We start from the raw sequence: 24,211 nt of genomic DNA on the forward strand, positions 1-24,211 counted from the left end.
CCCATGTGCTCACTGCATTACCCTGGGCTAAGGGCCTTTTGTGAATTGTCCCATTTCCCCAACATCCTGAGGCTTGCTTGCCCAGGTCACCTGCTGCTGAGAGCATGAGCAGGGCCCTAGGACCATATCTGCCTAGATGGCAGTGGTTTAACCACCAGCCTACATTGCTCGAACTTCTTTTGTGTGGATACAGAAAACAGAGTTAGGACCCAAGACAGAAACTACAAGGAGTGAAATTTTAACCAATACAAGGAAGATATTTCTAAATCAGAGCTGTCTGCAAACGGATTGAATGGTCTTTTAAAGCAGTGAGTTCCCTGTCCCAGAGCAGAGACTGCATGATTCTGGCCAGGACAAGAACATGTGCAAGATAAATGGTGGAACCAGGAGCCCAACCGTCTTTTAACCCTGAGTTCAGGCTGTGTGCATCACAGGACTCAGCCTCTGGCGTGCTGACGCTACTGTTAGTGTGTGTTGGTTTAAAATTTTCAGGAGGAGTTTTATGAACTAGGCTCTGTGCTCCTACTCTTGTTGGGGTATCGGAGCCCATCTGGCCCGTCTCAGCATGTCTGGGCCTATCTGTGACAGCCTGCAGGGGCTTTGTGAGCAGGCGCCTCCCATGAGCCTCTTGGGAGAACAGAATGACCAGGTGTGTTAGGGCTGGTAGGTTCCCAGGGCCACTGCTCCCAAGCCACCAGGAGACTAGGGTTGCCCCTAAACTCTTGGGCAGTGGACAGAGGGAGGAAGTGGGCATCTAGGTGGAGGGGAGTGAGGGGGTACTCAATGAGGTGCCATTTAGAGTATAGCATATTCCCTCCCAGCTCAGCTTCTGGGGGACTAGGGACAAGTCTCAGGGGATGGAGGAGTCTGTATTAAATGGAAGGAGAAAAATCACATGAAACAATCCTCCTGCAGCTGTGCTGTGAGAGCTGGAATGCAGGGCTCCACACCAGCCTGGGTGGCCGGCCGGGCCCACAGCGGAAGCGGGTGGAAAGCACAGGGCGGTGACGAGAACACACGTGAGATGTCCTAGGCCACGGAGCACATGGAGAAGGCCTGTGGGTTGAGGGTCCAGTCCCCTGCTGGTGGGTGCCTGTATCAGAGACGCAGAGCACAATGCAATCACCACAGGCAAACAAAACAACCCCAAAGTTGAAAAATGGAAAAGTTGACAAAATATAGGTTTCCTGTCTGACTACTGTCAGCCCACAAATAGATGTGGCTGACGTGGCTTACAGGAACCCCTCCCTTTTCCTCACCTTCGCTCCTCCAAGGACTCCCACCCTTGTAAGAGTTCTGGCACTGTCTCCTCCCAGGGGTGCAGCCCTTTTCAACTGGTGCCAGGCGGTGAGAATTAAGTTCAGATGCCCTTAGGCATCCATGTAGGCAACAAGCAACTTCTCTCCTATACGTACATCTAGCGTGGTACTAGCTGTGCACCATCCTGGCAGAATGGGGAAGACGGCCGTTCCAGCCCAGTTCTGGAGGGCTTACTTCTCTCTGGGATCCCAGGCTGAGAAAGGCTGAATGATCCTTCCCAGCTGGAGAAAGAACTGGCACTTAGCTGAGTCTACCTAAGGCAAAGCTCCTGGAGGCAGAAAGATGGTCTCTACCTGGCAGAAAGAGTGGAAGGAAACCCAGACAGGCTGGAGTAATCCTGGGGTTGACTCGGCTGCAAAAATGGAACGGTTTCTCAGTGCAATACGGAGCTCACTTTGCAACCACACTGTCCCAAACTTAGTGCTTCAGAATGGTAATTTTACAGAAATTTTCCTCATTTTCCTATTTCTTGATTCTCCTTTCTAAGAGGTGTCATCCATTAATTATAATATAATATATAAGTAACCTTATTATTTAATATAAATAAAAGTACGAAGAAACTAGTCACAAATGAATGGTTTCCATGCTTTAGCATCCAAGAGTACAAAAATACTGCAAATGAGAAAGAGGAAAGAATTGTTGAATCAGAAATAGAGAAAGTGGGCTGTGAAGGAGTAAAGATGGGGAAAAATGTAAAGCACGCACAGGAAATCAGAACGGGCACGCTACCAGAGGCAGGAATGAGAAGCAGCCCTGGCGCAGACGATCCAGCCCTGAAGCCACTCCCGGCTGCGCGCGGGCACCAGGGCAGGGTTGAACCTGAACTCGGGCAGCGCCTGGACCGGCCAGCGGGCTCCTCCTCCGCGGCCCGCCCCTGCCGTGGAGACCCCGCCCACTGGCCCCCACCTGCTCGCGCTCCCCCACCGCCCTGCGCCCCCTGAGCGAGCCTCCGCCGCACCCCGGCACCAGCATCCTCTCGATGGCCGACACTCGCTTTCACCGCACCTGCCTAGGCGCTCGCGAGCCGTCGCAGGGCCCCCTTCGCAGAGCGGGTGCTGAAGACCTAAGGGAGCCGCCTCGGTCACACCTCTCCTGCGGAACTCCACCTGTCTGCACACGGGCTCTAGGTCCGCCCACAAACGTCCCTCGGCCACACAGGGGCTCGAAGTGACACACCCGCCCGGAGGAGGAGGAGGACTCCGGCACTAGGCTCCCGTCGTCCCGCTGCCCTGTCCATTAAGGCCACTGGCTGCTAGGTCGGGAGGGGATCCCTTCAGGAAGGAACTTGCATTGCGCTTTTCTGAGAGAATTATATGTAGAAACTGAGCAATTCACCATTACTTTCCAAGCCCTGTTGACATAAAACGTGAATTCCTGTGGAAGATGAAAAGAGGGGTTTTATGGAGGGAGAAAAAATAAATGCTACTTCTTTCCATTAAAAAAATAAACAAATACATATATATTAAGTCATGCATTCTCATTGTAGAAAATACAATAAAATGTAAGGAAAAGATCACAGGTAACATCCCACAGAGAAAACAACTTAATATTTATATGTATTTTGCAAGCATTTTCTATGCATATTATAACAACTATATATTTTAAATTGATAACATCCTATATAATACTATTTTGTGTGCTCCTTTTTCAAATGTTACATCATGACTATTTTCCTTAGCATAGTCTTCAAAAGGTTGATGTTTTAATTGTTGCCTAACTACCCAGCATATGGATATGCTATAATTTATTTAACCATTTAAATCCTGGACAGTCACTTGGTGTCTGATTCTCCACTACTAGCGACAGCATCAGGCTGAAGAATCTGACACAAATTGATTATTCCATTAGAATAGCTTCCTAGAAGGAGAATTACTGGGTTAAAGTTACAAACTTGTAAAGGCTCCCATGACATACTGGTAAATTCTTTTCCATAAAGGTGGTGCTAATTTTCCTTCTTGCCATGAGTGTAAGAGAAACAACCCGCCCACTCCACCACCACCAATAACAACTTTGTCCAGTACTGAATTATATTCATTTAAATTTTTGTCAATTCCAGAGGAGAAAAAATAATTCTCCTTGTAGTTTTAATTTGTAGTTGTTTGATTGGTGAGGCTGACTATATGAGTGTTTTTCATTTTATTGGCTTTTTGTATTTCTTCCTTTGTGGTTGTCTGGCCTTTTTTTTCTTTTTTTACTGAGATGAGTTTTTCCGATTGGTTTCTAAGACTGCTTTTTATAATACAGATATTTACCTCTTGTCATCTTTGCTGCAAATATTTTTGCTAGTGTAACATTTGCTTTTCAAATAAGATTATATTTTTTCAAGGACAGAAATCTAAAATTGTATGGATGATATATAATCAGATACACCAGCCCTTTCCTTCATGTTTCTTCTCTTCTGAGATTTTATGCTTAACAATTCTTTCCCACCTCAGAATTGATTAAATATTCACTTTGTTTTCTGGAGCTCATTCATGGTTTCTTCTTTTACATCTGACTCTTTAATCCACCTGGAATTTATTTTGGTGGCTGGTAAGAAATGGGGTTCTAATTTAATTTTTCACCCAAGTATCCAATCTCCCCATTAACATTTATGGAATAATCTATCACTTCCTAATTGGTTTTCTTTCTCATGAGTTGGCTTCTTACATACTAGGGTTTATTTCAGGGTTTTCCACTAGGTTTCATTGATCTGTCTTTACTGATTTTATGCCACAAGGACTTTACCTGAGTTTTATAATGCATGTTACTATCTAGTAGAGGAAGTCCCCCTCAATGGTCTTCTCTTTCAAAACAAGTTAAACTATTCTCATTTATTAAAACATCCTCAGAATCACTAGTTATTCCCCCTTAAAATTTCTAATTTTGTTTTTGTTTTCTAACTTTTTTCTTGTTTAGCTTTATTCAAAGTTGGTATCTTTTGGATTTATAAATTCTGTTTTTCTGTTTTTGAATGCATTAATTCCTGTCTTTGTCTTTGTTATAGATGTAATCTGTTCTCTTGAGGTTTGTTTTGTTCTTCTAATGAATTCAATTTATTTTCATGCTTGGTTTTTTTTTAAATGAAAAGCTTTAAGGATATTTTTCATCTGAGTACAACTTTGGTCACACCCTGAGTTTTGATATATAGAATTGTCATCGTAATTTTTAAATAATCTTTAATGATAGTTTTGAGTAATTCTCTTTTGATTATGTTGTAATTGAGGCAATTGCTTTAAAATTTCCCCTAAAATGTTTCTTTTTAATTGAAGTTTTATGGCCTTGTGGTTAGAGAATATGCCTGAAAAATTTTTCTGATTTGAATCAGAATCGTGTGGCCAAGAAGTTGATAGATTTTTGTAATTGTTTCATGGATGCTTAAAAAGAAGATGTATTATTTGTTTATAGGCTACAAAGTTCAATATTTATCAGTTAATTAAAACATTAAAAATTTAGATTCTTGATCTCTTTATTTATTTTTGCATAAAAGTTCACAGTTTTACTGTGTATGGTATTTTTATCCATATTAAATTGTTTCTTTGGACCATTTAATGATTTTTGCTTTGAATTCAACTTTGTTTAAAATGAGGGTTTCTCCTCATTTGCTCTTCAGTTTGTATTTACCTAATAAATCTTTGCTATTCATTTATTTTTCTGGCTCCTTCCATTTTAGGTACCTTTTTTGCAAACAGCATGAAATTAAATTTTGCTTTTAAATCCTATCTAAGTAAAAGACATTGTCTTCTAATAGGGGAGGTAAACTCAATTATGTTGATTGTTATAAGTTTTACGTTTGGTTTTCTCTCATCTTGTTTCATGCTTTTTGTTTTTAAATCCTTCCTGCTTCCTTTATTTTTCTGTCTCTAATGTTGTTTGTGTGTCTCATCTTTGGATGTGGAAAGTGCACATTCTCAGGGTAGGGAAAAGTGAGGCTCCCAGGCAGGGTGTTGGGGTCTCAGGTCTGCCGCTCCTTGGCTCTTAACCTCGCTGTGCCTCAACTTCCTCACATGTAAAATGGAGATAATAATAGTCCCCATACCTCACAAAGCTGTGCAATGGAGTAAGTGAAATAATACCTGGCTGATGCTATTGTTATCATCATTGTTACACTTTTAAAATTCTACCTGTGGTTACCTTTAGGTTTAAAAAATGATTTAAACTATATTTCTCTAATTATTAAAATTGAATGATAGGGCTTTTTAAATTCTCTTCTATACAAGATGATGAATTTTGCATGCTTTCACTAATCCTTTCTAGCCCTCTCCTCTCAACTTTTTAATCTGAGGGTTTGCAACTCTCTAATTATTATGGAATTATTGTTCTTATTTCATACATCTACTCTCCCCAGAATCCACTTTTTCTTTGACATTAGAATTTGGTTTTGCTACCACGCTTAAAGGTAGTCTAGATTTTATGTTTACCTCATCTCAATGCTGTCTACCTGTCTGTCTTTCACACTGTTCCATTATTAAGATCTTTTTTAAAAAATTGTTTTGCTGGGAAAGATTCACCCTGAGCTACCATCTGTTGCCAATCTTCCTCTCTCTTTTTTTTTCTTTTCCCTCCCCAAAGCCCCAGTACATAGTTGTATATTCCAGTTGTAGCTCCTTCTAGTTCTTCTATGTGAGCTGCTGCCACAGCATGGCTACTGACAGACGGGTGGTGTGGTTCCACACCCAGGAACCAAACCTGGGCTGCTGAAGCAGAGCCTGCTGACCTTTAACCAGTAGGCCATCAGGACTGGCTCCCATTATTAAGATCTTAATTGTGATTCGTCCTTTGGTCAACTAGTATACAAGCTCCCCAGAAAGCATAGGTTGTTTACCTTCTGAGCCCATAAAACTCCCAGAATGACTTTCATTCCTCTTTGTTTCCTCATGTGAGTGACACTAATGCCCTAATGGCTTCCGGAATTTAAGGTTTCTGAGGAAAAGTCTGTTCTGTGCTGTCTGTGTGCTTCTAGGATTATTTAACCTAATGGTTCAGTGAATTTTCCTGAAAAAAAAAATTTCTTAGGATATGTCTAGGGGTTGCTTTCTCTCTCTAATTGGAAAACAGGAAGACTTTTTGATCTGTCTAATCTTAACCTTCCCACCACCCCTCCAGCCAGCCAATTCTGGAAAAGTTTTCTTCATGTATGTCTACGATTATGCTTTTATCCAAATTATTCTGGTTTCTTCCTCCAAAATTACTCTAATTCTTGCATTTAACCTTGATTCTAAAGCCTCCAATTCTGTCCTGTTCACCCTCTTCTCTCATCTCTTTGTTTTTGTCTTCTACATTCTGAGAGAACTTTTAAGTTTGTCCTCCAAGTTCGACATTTTTTTAAATTCAGTGCCCCCAATGTGGATTTTCTGTTTGCTAAAACAATCTTAGTTTTCTGGAACATGGTGCTTATGTGAACCACACACATTTTCTTTTTTTATTTTTTATTTTTTATTTTTTTTTATTTTTTTATTTTTTTCCCCCAAAGCCCCAGTAGTAGATAGTTGTATGTCATAGCTGCACGTCCTTCTAGTTGCTGTATGTGGGACTCGGCCTCAGCATGGCCAGAGAAGCAGTGCGTCGGTGCGCGCCTGGGATCCGAACCCAGGCCGCCAGCAGTGGAGCGCACTCACTTAACCACTAAGCCACGGGGCCGGCCCAACACACACATTTTCATTTCATATCTGCCCACTCTTCTCTGCTGTGGAGATCACAACTTCCTGCACCCTGTTAGAGATGCCCAAGGATCTTTTTTTGTGTGTGTGTGAGGAAGGTCAGCCCTGAGCTAACATCTGTGCCCATCTTCCTCCACTTTTACATGGGATGCCGCCACAGCACGACCTGACAAGCGGTGCATTGGTGCGTGCCTGGGATCCGAACCTGGGCTGCCAGCAGCGGAGCACACGCACTTAACCGCTAAGCCATGGGGCCGCCCCCCCAAGGATCTTTTAATGTTGCTTTTTGTTTCTCATAATTAAACATTCTTCTGCATCTTCAGGATTATTTTCCTCTTTCTTAATGCTGCAGGTTTGTCTCAAAGGCTCCTGTAGGATCCCCATCCCTCCATCCACACCCTTCCTCACTCTCCCCCGCACCCCCCACCATGAATTCATCTTTGAATAGGAGTGATCTACCTAGACCAGCACCAGGCAGCAGGATTGCCTTGGGCTGCTCCTCTGCCCCATCCGGTGCTGACTTTCCAGTTCTCCAGTTAGGGGGCAGGGTTCCGGGATCTAGCAGGCTTCATCCAATGTGGCAGGATACTTTCCTATCCTCCCTAACTAGTCTTCTGCTACCCTAAACCAGTGGTATGCAAACTTTAGAATCATGGACTTCTACTAGTAAGTTTTTTGAGCATGCACTCCCTCTGCTATACATATATTTCTTATAAATTGCACGTTTTACTGTCTACCTGCATATACAATATTAGTAAAGCTTAATTTTTTTAGATGAAAATAACTATGAACAGAAGTTCTGATCATTTCTTCCCATCGTCCCAGTGGGTCACTGTGCATATGTTCCACATTGGAGGTTGCACCTCAAACCAAAGGGGCCCGTGACAAGTCACAGTCCTCACCCCTTTGTTCGCAGGTCTCTTCTCAGCTCTGCCCAGCACACAAGGGCTCTACCTGGGGGCTTGTGTCAACCCCATGCAATGTGCTTCAACCTGTAGGCTGTCTTTCTACTGTGTTCTTGGAGTCAAGGTTCCCTGCCAGGGGTGGTAGGAGGTTGTGGGCAGGAGATGGGGAGGAGGAGGGAACTCTTCTTGCTCCCTGGCTTCTGGCTGGTACAGATCTGGGTGTCTGAGACAGAGGCAGAAGAAGATGGAGAAAGGAAGCCTCTTTTTATCTTCCTTACGATGGGAAGGGTGGCTTTGTTTTAATAAGAGAAAGAATGAAACACAAATTGTTTTTCTCCAATTCCAGGGGCCAGATCTCCAGAATCAAGTTTCTCATTAAAATATCAAGATGCAGAAAAAGACAAAAATTCACACCACGATCACCAAAGACCTGTTGACAGGCTGGAAGGCCTGTGACACTGTGACAGCCTGTGTCCAGAACCTGGAGCCCCAGGAGGGAAGAGTCCAAAGGAAATCTATTCCAGCGGCTGGAGGGTCATTTACAAAACCTGGCTCGGGATCACGACACTCAGCCCGCTTTATCAGTGTTAGGGGAGGCCTTGCCGCTCCTCCCAGGGAGATAAACCTCCACATGTGAGCTGGCAGACCTCTGCTCAGGGCGTGCCAGGAAAGCCCACTTCCCCAACCTGCTGCTGTAGGACCGGGGCCTCAGATGGTCCCTCCACCAGCAGGGCAGCTTGGCGTGTGACAGTGTTTAATGAGGAGGTTCCTCAGATGGGCTCTGGGAGGCCTGTGGGAGGCGGGCAGGCGGCCAGGAGAATCCCAGAGAATGCCGAGTGCCACAACTGTCAGGCCTCGGAACCCATGATGTAATGCCTCACTGGGGTCCAGGGAAAACAAGCCCGCTGTTGTCGCTGCCCTCCTGGTAACCCGACGCTGCCCTCCCCACAGCAGGCAATCCTGGGTAATTACTAATTCCCTCTCCCGTCTTGGAAGGAGGAAATGTGAAAAACCTTTATTGTCACATAAAAGCCAACCCAAGAGATGAGAAATGTCTTTTAAAATGCATCTTGCTGAAGAGGGATTTCCATAGCAACTTCAGAAGTGTGTGTATACAACTAGAGATAAGTCCAGGCTGATGAAAGCCACCTGGAATGTGAACAAGCCCTGCTCTGGGCATCAGCAGACAGGAGTTTTTCTAGAACCTGTCACGCTGCTATGTGACCTTGGGCAAGTCGTTTACCCTCTCTGCTGTCTAAGGTGACAGAATCATCATCAGATCAGGCTGAGAGAGATCAAGGTCATCTTGCTCACATCCTCTTCCCATCCCGGGGCAGTGCTTCAGCCCCCAAAGCAGCCCCTACTTCTGGATTCTATCCAGTCTCTGGTTGAATAATTCCTGTCTCAAGGTCTCTGCCAATCTTACTTACTATTTGACATTGGGGAAGGACAATGATCATTTAAGCTTGATCTGAAAAGAAATTGCTTGGTCCTTTTAAGAGAAGTGCTTTGCCTGATTAGGAAAAAATATACTTTACTTACTTATGCATACTTTCACAGTTCCCCGGGGCAGATTCCTGGGGAAGAGTCTCTGAGACTCTGCGATCTGAGTGCCAGAGGTTTATGGGGGCTGCTCTCAGGATGGACACCCATGAGGAGCGAGGGAAGTAGGGCTGGGTAGAGGGAGAAGACAGAGTGCTGTGCAGTCACAACAGGAGCTTCTGGCGGTCCCTCAGGGAGCCCTGGAGCCCAGATGGCCCTGCAGAGTTGTCCTGCTAGAGGTCAAGGAGCTGGGCCTTTAAACTCCTACACTGACAAGTCACTGGATGCTTGCTGCCCCTGGGCAGGGGGCTTGACCTTGGCTGAGGCAGCTCCTTTAGCCAGGGCGATCCTGGGAGAGGGACTCGGCCACAGCCGATGACCTCAGCTGAGGGAGGGGATGAGAGCCTGGGCCTAGAGGGGCCTCTGGGTGGCACACCACAGCACCCACTATACTCGGATATGTTTGCATGCAACTTGAAGTCAGCCCTGAAGACAGTGTGATAAAATGGTTAAGGGCACAGCCCTCAGAGGCAGACAAAACAGCAAGACTGGGATTTAAGTGTCAGTCTCAGTGGCTTTGAGACTCTCAGATCGGGAAAGTCGCCAAGAGAGTTGAGGCCACGGTTTCCTTGTAAGTGCAGGATTCAGCCTTGGGGGTGAGACAAACACGAAGTTCGGAGTCAGAATCAAGCTCAGATTCGGGCTCCACCTTCACTAGCTCTGTGACCTCTGGTCAGTTACTTGACGTCAGTTTCCTCAACTCTAGAATGGGGACAGTCGTGGGAGCTCTATCACAGGTCTACAGTGTGGGCAAATGGAGTAACATATTTGGAGATTTCACACAGAACTGGCACAGGGTAAGTGCCTGAAAAACAGGAGCAACGATAACACCCACATGGCTTTACTACACCTCGTGTTAGATCTAAGCAGAAGCCTTTTTGTCAAAGGGCCTTTTCACAAGAGAAAGGGAAACTTCAGGAGAACTTTTGATTTGCTCGTTGTTTCTCTGGGCCTTTGCCACGGTCTTCAGCTGGGGCTTGTCAGTCATGTCTGTGGACAGAGGCCTGGTGCTCTGCCGGGGGCCGGGGAAGCCTTGGAGGGCCTTTCAGTGCCAAATAAAATACAACAGAGTACTTTGCAAACTGTGCACTTTGAAGCACACTTATTTTCCAGTAAAAAATCATCACCTGTACTTGTGAGAGGTTCAATAAATAGCGAAACTCACTGGCGGGTACTTTGTTCCATGTTCAGCCCATGTGTTCATCTGGAAAATGGGGTGACCATACACACCAATCAGGGTTGATCTGAGGATGTGGAAGATTTAAAACACCGCAAGGGGCTGTGCAAATTCAATTATGATTGTTGTTAGAAGACTTGGCTTCAATCAATCAGAAAGGAAAATAGAGCAGAGGACTACCTATGGTAGGAATTGGTTTGTTCTGATTATAAGAAGGCAGCCACAAAATTCCCAAGAGTTATCAAGGGATCTCTGTTATTATTATTAATTTTCACTATCATTGTATTGCAGTGTACAGTACACTATCTTGTTTGACTCTAACAACAAATCCTGTAAAGAGGACATTATTAGCCCCAGCTTGCAGATGAGAAAACTGAGGCCTAGAGAGGCAAAGTGACTGGCACGATGTTGCTCAGCTCAGAGTACTATCAGGGGTTTGGGGTTGGAAGCTGAGCACATGCTTTGTCCATCGCAGAAAGGGCGTCTGCTTACCAGCAAAGGCTCATGAGCATCATGAGGTGTAGTCCAACTTAGAGCAGGTGTTGCAATGTCAGCTGCTGAGTAATGGCGGGCTCTGAATAGATGGGTGTCGTGTGTCCCTGGGGCTTTGTATGTGAGCAATGTCTCCCAACACTGCACTGGCTCTCAGAGATTGACTCTGCCATGCTTAGGGGCCCTTGTCCTGCTCCAGAAGAATGCCCTCATAGTGTGACTGTGTGTCTGCTGGCTGAATAACTGAAAGAAATGTCTGCAAACAGAACATATCAAAATATGTGGGAAATCTGGTTCAACACACCCATGAGAGATGTTTTTAGGCTAACTCTCCTCCAGTCTTCCTTTTCTGATTTTATCTCTGCTGGGACACTGGTACATGGAAGATTTGGCAATACAACTATAAATGTTGATGAATTAAGGGTGACTACCAGGATCCATGTAAATTACACAGGATGCTTGACCAGGGCTCCCAACATAATAAAAATAACCTGTCTCAGGTGAACATATCTTCCTTCTATCTCAAGAGAGCTTCATTTTAAAATGAGGACACTGAGGCCCAGAGAGGTTAAGTGACTTGCCCAAAGTCTCACAGCCACTTAGGGGCAGAATCTAGGTTTCTAACGTAGGTCTTCAGATTCCACATGTGAAATCAGATTACAGTGAATATCTAGGGTCAGCTTGAAAGGGAGAGGCATCACTAAGGGCAGCTTGAGGGTGGCAGTGGAAGGAGGAAGCAACAGTCTTATCCTTGAGCCTCGGTGACGGCAGTTATGAGGGGCTGAGACTGTGGGTTAGAGCCCCGGATCTCTACTAGGCCATATCATCCTTCTCTCCCACCAGCTGCTTCTCTGAGTCACTGCCCAGCCACCAGCCTCCTAAAACAATGTTTCCCAAAGTATGTTCCATCAGTACAGTGCTTCTTAAACTATCAAGTCAGATGAATCACTGGTTGAACTTGCTAAAATGCAAAGTCTATTCAGTAGGTCTGGGGTGAGGCCTGAGATTCTGCATTTCCAACGCATTTCCAGTGAGGCTGATGCTGCTGGTCTGTGGATCAAACTTTGAGTAGGGAGGCATCAATAGTGTTGTACAATGAAAAGGGGTTGTGGGCGAATACTTTGCAAAAATCTGGACTAAACAAAATTAAACCACTTTCATTACCGCAGGACTTCTCAGAGCCTTTAAAATTCTAATGAGCAACGTTAATCTCCAAGAGGAAGAGATAATACGGAAATTGCAAAGTGTTATACAGGAGAAAGGGTTAACGATGTAACCAGAATGCTTTGATATATTGGCTTACAAAGAGGGAACAGAAAATGAGCAATACTATATATTAGTTTTTCCCAGCTTACCTTGGTTCCAAAGTTTGGATGCTGCAGCTCATATTCAGCCCTGACTTGGCCCTCCCCTTTCCCATTTGCTCCTTTGAGGTGCTTGGGGATATGGCTGTCTCCATTAGACCATACACATCCTGGCACCCCCGCTCCTCCTTCCGTCCCCCATCCCAGCATGCACTTTGTGCTCAGAAGGCCCAGATCGAGTGGAGACCCGGAGCCGCGGGAATACCTTTCGCAGACGCGGACCGTCCAGGCAGCGATGATCCACAGCGAGATGCTGAACACGAGCAGCACAGTGCCAGGACAGATGGTCATGAGGGTCTTCATGACGAAGCGGGTGTTGAAGTTGATCTTGTTGAGGGCCCCGATGCTGCGGGACGAGGCATCGGTGAAGAGCTTGCTGTGCAGCAGCATGACGCGGGCGATCAGGTACAGGCGCAGGAACATGGGGATGGAGAGGATGATGTCCACGTCGGCCTCCGCCCGCGACGGTGTGTAGGAAAAGGCCAGGCGCGCCGTCCAGAAGAACTTGTACTCGCCAGGAATGGGGTGGATGGCGCACACCAGCATCTCCAGGCTGATGTAGAGGATGCGCTCGTAGGTCATGGCTATCCGCCAGTCGTCCGCACCATTGTCGATCACGAAGAGCTGGTGGGAGCAGAGAGCCCGTTAGTGTGGCCAGGGCGGAAGCGCACAGCGGGTGAGGGAGCACTGGGCAGCTGACCCACCTAGGGGCGCTCTTTGGAGGCCTCGCTGGTGTGGTGAGAGCCCTGAGGGGGGAGTCGGGAGACGTGGCTAAGACACATTCACTCTCTGGGCCTCCATTTCTGTAAATTGCTTCCCAAGGTCCCTTCCTGTTCCAACGTGCCCCCAAACTGACTGTTTCAGGAGAAGAAGGAAGAACAGTTCATTTGTATTAAAAAAAAAAAAAAAAAAAAAAAGGTCCCTGAGACCCTGCCAGGCCCTGGAGGGGATGCGGAGGTGACAAAGTTATGTTTCCCGGGTGAGTGAACTCACAAGGGCTGGCAGACTCCTCTCCCACTTAAGAGAAGAAATCGACAGGTGTTCCCTGGCAGTGCCTTGCTCTCACATTATGCAGTGGAGTGTTGTTGTGTGGGACCTGGAGACGGACCAAATGCCCGGGTCTGGATCCTGATCCTAACGCCAACCAGCTCTGTGATCTTGGGTGAGTTACTGAACCTCTCTGTGCCTCAGTTTCCCCATCTGGGGACAATAATAATACCTGCTATGCAGGTATTATGCAGAGACTGCTGCATAGCGGTCTCTGTGAGGCTGCAATGGATTAGTATATACAAAGTGCACGGAATCCTGCCTAGCACCCAGGAAACGCTCTGTAAATATTAGCTAGTATTGTTTTTAGCATTTTTAGTGGATGGGTCTCAGTCTTTCTGTGAAATGAGGGTTGGGCTCAGTGATGTCTAAGCCCCTTCCAGCCCTAACCTTCCACGAAGCTGAGATTCCTGCTGTCATGGCATGAGGAGAGGCAAAGCAGCTGAAACAAGCATTTACTGAGCACCTGCTGTGTGCCCAGCCTGGGCTCGTGCCTGCATTCACATACAGGGAAGGCCCAGGCTTTGTTCTCAAGGAGGTCCCACTGCGAGGCTTCAGGGTTGAATAAGACAGCTCTGAGCATGGCCCCAATGATGAGGATCACAGAGGGGAACTAGAAAGCTCTATGGGGGCAGCTGGCTCAGGGGCCGACTTTGGCCCAGGTGCTCTAATGAGGAAGGTGTGATCTCTAAACAGGAGAGGGTACCCAGCACAGCACCCAGCCAAGACTCTCCCACCCTCCTGCCCCAGGGCAGCCAAGCCCAGGTGTTTCCAGACACAGGTTTCCACCATCTGTGGGAAGAGAAAACACCTAATGGCTGCTCAAAGGGTTCCCTCTGCCCCTAATGCCGCTAAGAGGCCAAGCCATGGCCACGTGACTGCCTGGCCAAACTCTCCACATACACAGTGAAAACCATCCACCCTATAGGAAAGAGCTGCATCAGGTTACCATAGTAACTGGGTTCACTCTGGGCAGGAACTGAAGCAAGGAGTCACAGATCCCTTTGATTCCCTGAGGGGGACCGAGATCGTATGCCGTCCAAGTTAAAGGAGAGGGCGCACCATTCTGCCGCTTGGCAGGAAGGTGCTGGTCCAGGGCGGGTGTCACCACCTGCCTCTCAGGTACCCTGCTTCTGTCTCAGTTTCCTGGTGCAGGGTGGGTGAGGGGCAACATAGGGTGGTGGAATGAGAGGCTGGCGAGCTAGACTGAAGTCTTGCACATCCAGTTATCAGCTGTGTGATCTTAGGCAGGTCACACCACGTCTCTGAGCCTGTTTCCACATCTCCGTCATGGGACTATTAACCCTGACCCTGCCCATCTCATGGGATTAGCGGTAGGATACAATAATACAGATAATAAGAGGGAATGTGCTTTACTAACTATTCTAAAAATGTGAGGGATTATTAAACTGGCTGGCCTGAGGGGCATTCATAAACAGGGTGGGGGTTGAGGGATGGAGGAATGGCAGACAGCCATTTCAGGCTGCAGATTGAGAGCCTCTGGTGGATAGGGCTCCAGTGCAGGGATATGTGGATCTGTAGGGGGGGCAATATGTCCCAGAAGATTCCATTGCTGTCCCAGATGAGGACACCCTTATGCCTGCTCCCATCTGACCCCTGGAATCACAGCTCTGTAAGCGCAGCCTCACTCCTTTCCTTTCAGATAACAGATTCCCCACCCTGCTGTGTCCTCACTCAGCATCGTGTTCATTCCTTACAAATCGCAAATCTCAGTTATGTATCTATTTGTGTTTACTTGGTTTTTGTCTGTCTTTCTCCCTAGAGCAAAGGTTCTCGACCTTGCTGCACATTACAATTACTTGGAGAGCTTGCTAAAAATACCCATGCCCGGGCCCACCCAGACCAAGCAAATTTGAATCTCTGGGCATGAAGCCCTGGCACTGGCATTTTTCTTAAAGCTCCCAAGCTGATTCTAAGTGTAACCCAGATTGGGACCCACCAGTCACAGTTGGAGCTCCAAATGGACAGGGGCTGTGTCTTTCTTGTTCCCTGGGGTATCTCCAGTGGCCAGCCCAGATCTGAGCATATAGTAGGTGTTTGATAAATGCTTGTTTAGTGAATCAATAACTACCACCTACTGGGTTACCCTGTGTTAATAAGCTCCCCTCTCAGGCTCAGTTTCCTCCTCTGGAGATTGAGGGGATGGATGGGGCACCCTGAGGTGCCCTTGGCTCTGAAGAGCCATAATTCTATGGTCCTACACAGACCCACTGGCTTGGCACATCCCACCTTGTGTGTGTTCTGAGCATATGAGCTCTCTGGGACAGGACCCACGCCTAGCTCATCTTGCCTCTCTCCAATGCCTGAGATGGTGCCTGGCACACAGTGGGCAGTCAGCAGGACTTTAGTGAATAAAGGGGTGGGTAGATGGATGACTGTGTTATATAAAGAAAAGGACAGATTGCCAGGGGCCCTTGTTAACTACCCAGAATGGAAATTCCTGTAGAAAACTCATTCGTAAGCCTGTGACTAATTAAGTACCCGACAATTCATCTTATGCCATGGGAAGAACACCTTCCTATTCCCAAAGAATGGTCCCATCTGGAATAAATTGTCCCAGGTGATCTTCAAGCCTTAGAAAGTTCTGGAGCTAATCTGGAACCAGGATCTTGAGAAGTGCTGAACCGGAGGGGAGAGGAGAAGTGGACAAGCAGCTCAGACAAAAGACTGTCCTCCCCTACGGTTTGGTCTCAGCTACCCAGGCCTGGCTCTAGAGCAGTTTGCCCTGATGAATGTTGGAAGAGTGCTGAGGTGATGTGGCAGGATTTGGCATGGGGCAGGCGCACCAGGGAGCCCTCGAGAGGTCCACTGTGGACCTCTGAAGCCTCAGAAGCCTGGAGCTGACAACAAGTTTCCTCCTGACCTGGCTTAGGTTTGCCCCTTGCATGCTAAATGGGGAAGGAAAGCCACATTCTCCAAGCTGCTGAGTCTTTCTGCTTCCTAAGCCTAAAACAGTGATGTCACTCATTTGCAGTATGGCCAGCCTGAAGAAGTAATGCTTCAGTGCCAGGGCCCATGGTCTCCTGCAAGACCCATTCTTTCCTCGGATAGGGCCCTGAGCAGAGCTGGCTCCAGACCTATTCCTTCTGCCACTTCACTGGTGGTTCTGAGAGCCTGTAGGGTCGTTGGCCTGTTAGTATAATTCTGAGAGCTCTGTAGGGAGATTTTATGCAACAGAGCAATTCCCAACTTGCCTTCAAGGAGCTTGTAATTAGAGAGAAAGGAGAACCAACTCAATTCAACTCAACTCAACTCAATTTAATTCAATAAAACAACTAGTAAGATCCGACTAGTACTTTAAATTTGCTAAGACAGTAGCTCTTAAGTGTTCTCACACACAAAAAGATAACTTGTGAGGTGATGGATGTGCTAATTGATTGTGGTGATCATTTCACAATGTATACATACACGAAATGATCATGTTGTATACTTCAAATAGATACAATTTTATTTGTCAATTATACCTCAATAAAAAAGAACCAACTAGGTTAGGACACTGTGGTGATATAAATACGAATCAGACACATGTCCCATGAATCAGCTCCCAGTCTCAAGTAGCGCTAGCATAAGAGAAGCATGACGAGGGCCCATCTTGGAAAGCGTCTTGGGCAAGATGGGGTTTCCCAGTGCCTGGAAGGCCTGTCTCAGACAAACCTGGTGTCATAGCTCACCAGAATGGTCACAGATTCCTCCCATCCCACTTGTTTGCTTCTTCATATATGACTTTGCCTCTCCTGCCAGCAACAGGTACAGTCTATTTCTCAACCCCTTGAATCTGAACTTGGCCATGTGCCTTGCTTTGGCCAATGGGACATTAGAAAATGTGATGCAGCAGAGGTTTGAAAAATGTCAGTGCATTGGGGCTTGAGGTAGACACATGGCCTCGTTTTCCCTGTCACCCCAGCCTACAGCCAGCACCAGCTGACGAGCATGCGAGTAAGGCCATCCTCGACAGCTGCATGACAGAAGTGCACCCAGGTGAGACCAGCAGAAGAACCACTGAGCTGAGCCCAGCCCAGACTGCTGACCCACATAATGGTGAGCTAAATGATTATTGCTTTAAGCCCTTAAGTTTCAGAGTGCTTTGCTATGCAACAGAATAATAACATAAGAAAACTAACTCATGGACTGACTTGGCACATGGATTAGAAAGAAGAGTCGGGTATTTGCCTGCCACGCCCGACGTTTCCCTTTAGCTTCTCAAGCCACAGCCCCTAGAATGAACTTCCACCCCCCGACCCCCACACAGTTGATCAGTCAGGGCTGGCCAGTCTTTCTCAAGTAACTGGGTAACTGGATGGGGAGAGGATCCTGATCAAGGGCCATGCCAGCTTCCCCCACCCCTACCCCCACCCAGTGGACAGATCATTTTATATATCAAAGAATAACTCAATGCATTTAAAAAGTTATTTTGCAAGCAGTTTACTTATTTTGCATGTGGAGTGTTCCCCACACATGAGGAAGTCAGCTGGTAGACCGAATCAAGCAACACAAGCCAAACAGAATCTATGGGGTGGAAAAGAGAAAAACCACAGTGAGTCCCAGAACAGTGAATCTTGTTAGCAGATTTGGGGGGTAAACGGATTGGCTGACGGCCAGCAAAGAGGTCGGTGTGCGCATTCCATCCTTGAACGGCCAATTGGGGGTATCAAAAAGAACAACTGAAGTTATTTATGGATTCTCCAGAAACCCTTGACTTTTAGCTGTTGCACATGGGTGTGTGACAGGCTCTCTGTCTGTCAAGTCTGTGGGGCCCTCCGTCTGCACCCCCGCCTCAGTCAGACCAGGGCTGCATGCTTCCCTCATTAGAGTTTCTCACAGAGCAATCATGTCGTTCACCAGCTCTCCACGGGAGCCAACTCTGAAGGGCCATCTGGTAACCTCAGGACAGTCAGTTCAGTGGCATCTCTGGAGCCCACCATGTGTTAGCTGCAGGACCCAGGACAGGCTGTCCTGACAGGGAGACATGGAGACTATCCCGGAGTGTCAACCTGACAGAGCGCTGAGCACCAGGCCCCGCATGAGCCCCCTGCATCTCCCTTGGAGGCACACAGGAAACCTGCCTTTTTTTTTTTTCCTTTCAGGGTAAATAAGTTTGGGGTTGATTCATTGGATTCACTAGTTTTCCCCATTCTGCTTTGAAACCCTTCAGGCCTTTCAAGTTCCTTATTTAAGCAAAATCTTTCATTAAAATGTTCTCAGCTGTGAGGGGAGACCCTGCCTAGACATTTTCTGACCAACCTGAAGAACTTTCATTCTTGCGCAACTATGAATTTTTTCAAATTAAAGGAGAGAAAATGGAAAAGGCCTTTTGTGTTCTCTACTGTTCTCTCTCTGTGGGAGAAAAACTCCAGGGAAAATTTCCATCATTTAAAAAAATATATGCATAAAAAAAGAAAAAGGAAAAAAATTAAAGATTTTCTTAAAATCCAGTCATAAAATATATATTTTTCAAACTCCCTAGAGCATATATTCTGCATGTACACCATTACTATGGGGGTTTCCATGGAAACGACATCAAAAGTCCTGTAATATCTAATTAGGTTTCCCCAAGGACAGGGGCTGATTGCCAGTGATGAACTCCTGGGTTTGCGGTAATGGGTAACATAAAATTTCCAGTCAGCAAATGCTCCATGGAACTAGCTGAAGAAACAGAGGAAGGAAAAAAAAAGCAAAGGTAGAAAAAAGGTGCCTCTAAAAGAGGCCAGCAGGTAAGCAGACTGTCAGAAAAGTCGATGAGTCTACCATCAGCAAGACTCTCAAGAGGGTTGGGGTCCATGCTGGCCAGTTATGTGTCTTTCTAAGAAGAAATCCCCCTCATCTGAAGCTGCTGTGACAGACTGAGGCAATGGCACTGGGCTGTGTGTAATGTCCCACGGTGGCTCTTTGGTGGCCAGCCCAGGGTTCTCCTGAGTGCCCCTGGCCAAGTTCACCTCTGGTCTCCTGCAGGGCGCATGAGAACCCACGGGGACTTTTGAGCTCGAAGTTTGCTTGGGACTGTCAGAGACCAGTGGTGACCATAAATCCTTTCCTGTCCCCAGTTCTTAGGGAATGAAAGCCAAGTTATAGCATTCGAGGAAGCACGCATTTTTACTCACATAACAAGAATTTCTTGATCCCTGACCACGGCACCATTGGGGATACAGCATTCTGCCACTGACCATCTGTGCGTGGGCAGGTCCCTTTCCCTCTGTGGTCCTCAGATTCCTCATCTGTAACATTTTGAAAGGTTGGATCCAAAAAGGGAAAAAAAGGTTTTCCACTTTTCTCCTAGCCATGGAGCCATTTTTACTAATGAGATTTTTCATATAAGCCCAATATAGGAAACAGATAAACTTAGAGCTGTTCTAGTTGAAAGGGTGGAGAGGAGCATTCAAAGGCCAACTCATTCACCTCCTCCTCCAGCCTAGCTCCCTGTGGTGGCCCCACGCCCCTCCATAGAACCCTTTAGTTGGAAAACCATTGGCTGGACCAGTTGGCCTCTAGTTATAATGAGGGAGAAGGTATGGTGCTGGAAATCAAGGTGCTTTTGGTCTAGTCCAAGAGATTCTGGAGGCACAGGCATGGAGCTTTACCCAGATCAGTTCGTTCATTCATTCATTCATTTAGTATGGGTTGAGTCCCTATTACGTGACAGTCACTGTGCTAAGCTCTAAAGTTATAACAAGAACAAGTAGACAAGGCCTCTGTCCTCATGGAGCTTACATTGTAATGGAGAAAAAGAGACAATAAACAGGTAAAGCATTTAATTTCAGTGACTGATTCCTGCTAGGAAGAGACTAAGACAGGGCAAAGGAAAAGAGAGCAGTCTGGGTGGAGGCAGCATTGTCTTAGGCAGGCAGCCCAGGGCAGGGCTCTCTGAGGAGCAGGTCTTTGAGTGAAAGGTAAGCCCTGCAAAGGTGTGCATCACAGGCAGAGGGGACAGCATGGGCAAAGGCCCAAAGCAGGATGGAGCTTGGAGAGTTTGAGAGATGAAAGAAAGAAGGCCAATGTGGGAACTAAGTGAAGGGTGGTACCAGATAAGGCCAAGAAGGTAGCAGGCCCAGCTCATTGGGACCTTGTAGGCCATGGAAGGAGCTGCATGCAGGGGGAACACAGGCCCACCCCCACCACGGCCGTGTGCACTTCGTCACCACTTTCTGAAGACAGATGGTCCATAGGTTAAATACACGTCTGTGTTAGTTGGCTTGGTCTGCTATGACAAAGTACCACAGACTGGGTGGCTTAAACAACAGAACTTTATTTTCTCACAGTTCTGGAGGCTGGAAGTTTGAGATCCAGGTGCCAGCATGGTTGCGTTCTGATGGGGACTCTCTTCCTGGCTTGCATACAGCCACCTTCTCACTGTCTCCTCACATGGCAGAGAGAGAGATCTCACTCTCTCTTCTCTTCTTTTAAGGCCACAGTCCTATCAGATTAGGCCACTCATAACCTCATTTAAACTTTGTCTTACCTCCTGAAGACTCTACCCCAAATACTGTTACATTGGGGGGTTAGGTCTTCAACATATGAATTTGGGGGGATGCAGTTCAGTCCACAGTAGTGTCCTTATGTGTCAAAATTGCCCCAGAGCCCAACTACAGGCCAAGGCAGGTGATTTTGCACATGCTATCTCATTGCAACCTCACAACCTTCCTGTAAGGAAGAAGATTATGCCTATTTTGCAGATTAAGAAACTAAAACCCAGAGAGGTTAAATCAATTGCCCAGGGCCCTACAGCATTCTATGTGATTCCACGTTCCATGCCCTTTTACCAGCCAATCCACCAAGCAGAACCCTCTATGTTAGAGACTAGCCAATTTGGGCATTAGTTTGTTTTATTCTAAAGGAAACTCAAGCCTGCTCCTTAAATGTTCACTTCTCAGAAGAACCTTCACTGACCACAGAATCAATACATAATTAAAACAGGCTGGGTCTGCAACACCCTGGGAAACTCACATTGTGATTAGCAATCCAGATTGGTCTGTTTGTGGAATAAAGACAGTTGCTTTCATTTCCACAGGCAGAATACCCAGGTATCATCTTCCCCGTCCTCCTCAGCCCTCCAGTGAGTAGATCTGGTGGTGGAGTCCCTGCTGAGGAAGAGACCATCTTTGTTTTGGAGCCCACCTACATACCTAAGTGTGTTTGCTAATGAAGAAGATTCCTTTTTGGGCAAAGATGGGGTGAGGTCAGAGGAGACCAACACAGGGCTTAATTTATCTGCCCTAGAAATGAACAGGAACTTTGGAGGTTGGGGGCTGCAGGCTGAGGGGAGGAGGCGAGGGGAAGCTGCCAAGGAGCACCTGAGGCCAGTCCCGAGCCAGGACGGGGAATAGAGCCCACTTAGAAGTGGCTGCCACTGACCCCCCAACCCCTACCCCAAGGGAGGAAGTCATGAGACTTTCAAGAACAAAACTATGCAAAGTTCAATGCCATGTTGTTTGTTGCGCCAACAGCAACACCACTCCCTCCCCTGTTCCTGACCCCAGAGAAGTCGGCTAACCCAAAGGCCTTGATGGTGGGTCCTGTGGGGATGAAGGGACTAGGAGCTGACCCCTGTAGGCCTACAGGGGTCACCGTGTGCAGGATGGAGCTGGAGGATTCAGAAGCAGGAGTTTGGCATCAGAGGAGCTGCCAAGAGAGAAATGGAAGTTCTCAAGAATCCCCAGAGACCTGGGAGAGACGCCGGGTCCCCTCCCTGTGTGGGGTGGGAGTTCATGCCCAAGTCTATTTGAAGCAGTCAGGGCAAGGTGGCCCCAGCCAACACTTGGGGTAGGGTGGCCATGCCCTGGTATCATAACCCGCCATCCCATCATCTACCACCCTGCTACTGAGCGAATGGTCTAAAGTACAAACCAAACCATGTTACTTCCCTTCTTAGAACCTTTCAATGGCTCCCCAGAGAGTTCAGGATCAAGTCCAACCTCCTAGTTGTACTTGGCAAAAGGGCCCTTCCCCACGTGGCCCCGGCTGCCACTGCCCCACACACACACCTGGCATCTCATTTCAGCCAAACCAAGTTACTCGTGATCCCCGAACTTCTGTCCCTCAGAGTTTTGTACAAGCTGTTCTCTCCCCTCAACTTCTTCACCAGGGAGCTCTTTCTCGTTCTTGAAGATCCAGATCGAGTGTCTCTCCTTTCCACATGTCTTAGCTGGCCTCTTCCCAAGCCCAGGCAGGGTTAGGTGCCCTCCTGGGAGGTTTCAGTCCCTGTGCCCCACACTGTCACAGAGCCAATCCTCAAATAGCAACTCAGGGAGGATGGCCAGAAGGTCTGGAGTGCTAGCTCCAAGTTCAGGGTTGGTGGGGAGGGCGCAGGGTGATGACAACAATGATAACAACAGACACCATGTACTGCAGCCTCACTGTGTGCCAGGCCCCGTGCTGTGTGCTTTACAGGCATTATCTCACTTAGTCCTTAACAGGGCTCTGGGAGAAGCGTTATTATTCTCATTATACAGATAGGGAAACTGAGTAGTTTGCTGAAGGCCATACAGTTAATAAAGGGCAGACCTAGGCTCTAAAGCCAGGGCAGACAGATTCCAAAGTCCACAGTTTTGACCACTGTATCCTGGTGTCAGCCTGTGCGAGGGGGCTTGGTGGGCTGACCCCAGGTATTTGCCCACCTCAGGCCAGGCCAGCGGGTGTTTCTGGGTCTCTACTTGCTTTGGCAGATTCGGGAGTTGGAAGGTTTCTGAGCACCTGCTAAGTGTGGGGTGAGATGAATTGTCTTCTCAACAGGAAGTTTCTGATAAGTTTCCATTTCGTTTTGACACATGAACGGATCCTGCTGAATGTTTGCAGGGTAACAGCGTGATAACCGGGGCTGCCGAGTGGAATCGTTGTAACTGGAAGCTGTTTACCACTGGGGAGAGGTTCTTTAACCCTGGCTCAGAGGGCGTGTTGGCAACTAAAAATAAAGAGTTTTCTGGACCTTGCAACAACCTGGGGAGCTGAAGAACCAGGCCACGACCAGGTGTTAGTGGTGGGCGAGGAGTGTTTGTTTTCCCCCAAATGACTGAAATGCCCTTCAGCTCAGCCTCAAGGACCAGCTCCCTCAGTGGCGCTTTCCTGATGCCCAGGTGGGGGGACCACAGCAAACAGCAACTACTGCTCATCCGGGGCTTCCAACTTGCTGGCTTGGTCCAAAGTATTTTCTTTATGTTAATCCTCTTAGTCCTCACAACAGCCCCATGTGAAAAATACTATTATTTTCCCAGTTTACAGATGAGCTGACTTTCCCAACACCGCCCAGCAAGTGGTGGAGACGGGATTTGAACCCTGAGTCCACACTCTCATCCATGAAGCCTCTTGCACTCCCAGCTGAGCCGCCTCACTGAAGCGCCTGTCCACCTGCTTGTCTGCACCTGGCGCCCACGCTGGCACAGGGTCCTTGGGGACAGAACCTCTCTCTGGGCACTGCACCGCCACAGTGCCACACACAGTCCTCAGGAAACCCCAGCTGCACAAATGAATGCGTAAATGGTGGCAGATATTCTGAAAATGCGACACGTTAAGCTGTCAAAACTATATCAGTGTGACTGTAAAGAAAAATATTTTAATTGTTCACCATTTCTATAATTCTCCCAAGGCAAAATAGTCTTTTGCAACACATGCACAAGGTAGAGAGAGAAACCTAAGAAATTTTAAAGAGAATTGCTA

At 47.2% G+C, this 24,211-nt stretch overlaps 1 protein-coding gene across 2 annotated transcripts in view; it reads right to left on the bottom strand.

Moving 5' to 3' along the window:
* KCNN3 (potassium calcium-activated channel subfamily N member 3) overlaps positions 1 to 24,211 on the bottom strand; it is a 147,969-nt gene that overhangs the window by 44,330 nt on the left and 79,428 nt on the right. For both annotated transcript variants that reach the window (XM_058539306.1, XM_058539305.1), the window contains exon 3: positions 12,705 to 13,123. In XM_058539306.1, coding sequence (XP_058395289.1) covers positions 12,705 to 13,123 — 419 coding nt within the window. The remainder of the gene's footprint in view (positions 1 to 12,704; positions 13,124 to 24,211) is intronic.

This window comes from Diceros bicornis, chromosome 4 (assembly GCF_020826845.1).
Source record: "Diceros bicornis minor isolate mBicDic1 chromosome 4, mDicBic1.mat.cur, whole genome shotgun sequence".
Classification (NCBI taxonomy): Eukaryota; Metazoa; Chordata; class Mammalia; order Perissodactyla; family Rhinocerotidae; genus Diceros; species Diceros bicornis.